We start from the raw sequence: 4,552 nt of genomic DNA, 5'->3' as shown, positions 1-4,552 counted from the left end.
CTAACTAATAAATGAAATTTCCATTTTCCAAGCATTTTTTTGGTCAAGTTTACTCGAACTCAAAATTCAGTGGATATTTAAAAAAAAACATAAGTTTTAGTTCTATAATCTGCAAAGTTTGAGTGGCTTAGGGTTTTTTAGGGTGTGGAATCCATCTATACATTCAAAAGTGTATTTTAAATAAGAAGAAATCACAATCTTACTTGAAATTGCATTACCAGATTCTGATAGAAAAGTTGTTTCATCTATTAGTTAGACTGGTCCTAAATTAAATGGTTGGTAAGCATTGATAGACATCAATCCATAATAAGCATCAAAACACTTATTTTTTTATACATATCACATTGCTAAAATTTAAAAAAATTATAAAAACTAACTACATGATAAATTTATTATTATTATTAATTATGAAGATAATCAATATATAAGTTAAAGATATAAATCTAAAAAATATGGAACAAGATTCTCAACCATGGAGATTTACCCCCACTTTACCATGGAGATTCTTAATTTGTAAAATTTTGTTGCAATACCATGGATTATCCATACCACATGCCCAAAAAGTATACTTCAATTCATAAGACACTTGTTCATATTGTCATTTTTTTAGTTAATCAATTTAATTAATAGGGAAAATAGAGCATAACCACTTTGGAAATAATTTTCAAATTTTGCTTTGTGTATACTACTATGAATATTCTATACAGATTAAATCTCTACCATCCACCTAATAATTATTAATAATTAAATTAGGATTCTAGAAACTCTATTCCAAAATATGCACATCTCAACATAATTATTCTATCATAATTATATAAAATCAAAATGTTTAAAAACATATATATTAACAATCACCTCTCATAAGACTTCTAGGGCTCTATAAAATTCATTCTCCTAAAATAATAATAATAATAATAATGTTTCATTTATTTTATTGAGTCGATGGAGAAGATGTGCTCTATGTTTATCCCTCAAGAGTGAGGGTTTCCCTAGCTATTGTAGAAATTTTATTTACAGTTGTTGTGAGCCATTGTAGGATCCCTCATTATCATCGAACATGTCAACGTCATGAGGTATTACAGGTTTTATTCATTGTTTGTCATTGTGCATGCCCCTTGACTTTGTTCCATTACACTCTCTACATTTTGTAATGAAACCCTTATCATGAGCAAAATTTCATTTGCAGGTGTTGTGAAATTCTGAAGCTTTGATTCTCTATTCTTTATTGGCATGGGACCCATGACTGTGTGGGATCCACGACTCTGTTTCGTTGCATTCTCTACATTTTGAAGAGTGACTTGCAAGTCCATGGCATCTCTAATCATCTATGGGTGCTAATATTACAAGTGTTCAAGCACTATGTGTGCCCCAAATAAATTTTTGAAAAAGGAAGAATCAAACACTTCTTTAGATATGTGGCTTACCTCCTCAACAAAGAGAATGTGGTGCTCTTGAAGGAAAAAGTGTTAATGGGAAATTTCACTAGTCTATGGCCAAGTTATGAAGTTGTTGAAGACTAGGTCTTTAACAATTGGGTAAATCATGAACCCCGGAGCATTTTCTATGTTGGAAATGGGTATTATGAATTCCTCTTTGAAAATCAGAAAGATAGAAACCATATCTATAAGTCGAGTCCCTACTTCATGGGCACTAAAGGCTTGTTTCTCACTCACTAATCTTTGGAATTTGATCCTATGATGGAAATCTCATCTACATTCGTGTGGATCATATTTCCTTTTATCCCTCTCCTTTGCTAGGGTGAAGGCATTTTTAAGGCAATTTGAGATAAACTGGGTAGATTTATATCCCATGATTTGGATCATGGGAACAATTATTCTTATCCCTTAATATGTGTTGAAATGGATTTCTCAAAAGGCCTCTCGGAAGAAATTCAACTAAATATGGATGGTTGGTCTCTCTCTAGGCTGTAGACTACGAACATGTTCTTTTTAAATGTAATTTGTGCCATGTGTATGGACACTTTGCAAAAAGTGTCCAAAACCTTCAGCGGCTCGAAGCTCTCCAAAGCCTCCTCTCAATAAATAGCAAGGAGAATCTACGCAAGGATTCATTCTCATTAAATGGGAACATAAGAAGCATGGAAGTAAAAAGGAGTAGATATGCAAGTTTGAATCTAAGCATAATCTCATTTCCACAAATAACTTTGAAGTACTGAATGCTTCAGAGGAAGAAGGTGAGAATCTTCAAGCCCAAGCGAATCAGTGAAATCCAACTCCAAAGACTACTCCTAATTCGATTGATGAATAAGAACCAGATCATGACCCTGCAATGAAAAATCCTGTGGTGGGGAAGCTTCCCCTAAAGGTCTCTCCTGTTAAAAGATGATGAAGTTGGTAAGGTGGTTGAGAAGAGATACTCCTCTTCTCCCCCATCCTATGTCGATGTGCTTAAAAAGTAACGCTTCTCCCCACCAGTAACAAGAAGCAAGAAAGATCACAGAAGAAAGAACTTTGGCCTTAATCCCACGAGCAAGTGATAAGCCATCCCCTAATAATTTATAGAAATGTTATGATTTTTCATTTTTATATGCAAGAAATTTTGTTAAATTGTACTCATACTCTCATGAAGTAGTAGGGATAAAAAACAAAACACTTAGTTTTGGAACTTCACCCTCCCTGATTTGTGGTTTCTTAGTTTTTTCTAAATGTGTCATTAGCTAAAGGGGCTCACAAGAAAGAAAGCATAGTGTAACTCATTTCTTAATTAAATATAATATAAATTCTACTCATTTCGATTAAAAGACAAAAGAAAACAAAACAATCACTTCTCATATTGTCATTACCTAACCATAATGGGGTGTACATATATTTGAATTCATTGATGGAAGTGAAGAACATGAACAACTTAGGATGATTTGAGCATTTATAATTCCAAGAAAAAATAAATTTATAATCGAAATTTAATTGTTTTATTTGAATTTTTTTATTTTATAAATTTTCATTGATACATTTTTTATAAAATATTTTATTTATTTAATTAAAAATATTTTAATATTTTTTATAAATATTAAACTATTTTGAAATTATATATAATTGGTGAATAAATATTTTACTCTTTTAAACTAAAGATGTAAAGTCCAAACTTTTTTTTATATTTTTTAATTTATTTTTATATTAAAAAGTTTCCTATCTTCCTTTTACATTCAAGAAATAAAAAATTAAAGTTTACCTCTTTTACTGTTAAAAAAAGATGTTATCATAAAAGACTTTTACTTTAAAATTTATTTATAATTTTCTCATCTCAGAATCAAAACATACAAATTTTTCTTCTTATGCAGCTAAAAATTAAAATTTTAATTTTTCTTAAAAATAAAGTAAAATTCACCACGGTACCATAGTCTTGGGTATTAATCATATTAATAATAAAAGTGAGCAGTTTCAAACAACGACGTCCACTGCAATGGCCCGTGCCCTGATCAGTGATCAGTGTTAATGTACAGATATACAAGTTCTGGTAAATGGCTGTGAAATTATAACTGCCTCTATTTAATGGCGATAAGGGGAATTCCGCCGCGGAGCATTAGTCCGAACAAAATACAGACCTGCCATATCTGCTAACTCTGAAAAGAAATACTAAACTACACGAACTTTAATTCACGGGAGAAAAAAAGGGCCAGAACCCTAGGCGGATTGCAGAAACTGAGAGAAGATTTCAAAACCAGAGCCGCAGTCGTAGCATGTATAGAAATTAGTTACAGGAAAAGATTTGCTGATTGAGCCCACGTAGAACTTCAACTTCGAGCCCTTCCTGATGACTTTAGTGATGCTGAAAGAGAAAATCCACAACTTGACGCTGACGCCACTGAGATCCTTGAGGGTGTCGATGCTGATCTTCCCCGTGATTTTCTTTTTGTACTTCAGTTTGTAGGAATCCACGGTGAAACTGCAGGATGAGCTCAAATACACTTTGAAGCTTCCGTCCGAGGTATCCAGTGTGTAACTCTCCACATTCGAGGGCAGAAGTCCAATGGGGAAATCATATTCCTCCAGTACCTCGTAAGCCGTCTCCTCCGACTCAAATGGCTGAATTAAAGAGCAACAGCAGACAGATAACAAAGCAGCAACCAAAATCAAAGTGCGGCCAGATACGGCTGCTCCAGCCATGTGTGCCAGCGACCTCATATTTTTTGTTACCTAAAGTTGGGGAGCGGGATTCAAACACACGACTGCTCCAAATTTGAGTGGTTTGTGATACATATAGATAAGGGATTAGGGATTCGTGATAAATAAACATTGAATATTTCACATCTAGATTTTGAACATTGTAACTCCATCTACCATTCCCATGATGGCCTCGCATCTTCTAACCCAACCAACTGCCCCCACCTACCAGTCCTTTTAGGGTTGTCACTCAGGGTGATAACGTTTTGATAGGTAGTTGGGGTAAGGAATTTGTTTTCTCCGACAAGAAGGTACTGACAACTTACAGGCACTTGTAAGGAATATATATACACATATTTGTTGTAGTGAAAAATATATATATATATGTTTTTCATTTTTATTGATTTTTTTATTTTTATTTTTTTATTTTT

At 33.2% G+C, this 4,552-nt stretch overlaps 1 protein-coding gene across 1 annotated transcript; it reads right to left on the bottom strand.

Annotated features, from left to right (window-relative positions):
• Positions 1 to 3,360: 3,360 nt before the first annotated feature.
• LOC149175513 (uncharacterized protein At5g01610-like) lies at positions 3,361 to 4,226 on the bottom strand. The gene has a single exon (XM_089422859.1). It carries the CDS (start codon positions 4,140 to 4,142, stop codon positions 3,642 to 3,644), a length of 501 nt encoding a protein of 166 aa, XP_089278985.1. The 5' UTR covers positions 4,143 to 4,226; the 3' UTR covers positions 3,361 to 3,641.
• Positions 4,227 to 4,552: the final 326 nt, after the last annotated feature.

Source organism: Pinus tabuliformis, chromosome 4_1 (assembly GCF_031772625.1).
Source record: "Pinus tabuliformis cultivar Carrire ecotype Pingquan chromosome 4_1, CPIR1, whole genome shotgun sequence".
NCBI lineage: Eukaryota > Viridiplantae > Streptophyta > Pinopsida > Pinales > Pinaceae > Pinus > Pinus tabuliformis.
This window is presented reverse-complemented; position numbering and strand designations above follow the sequence as displayed.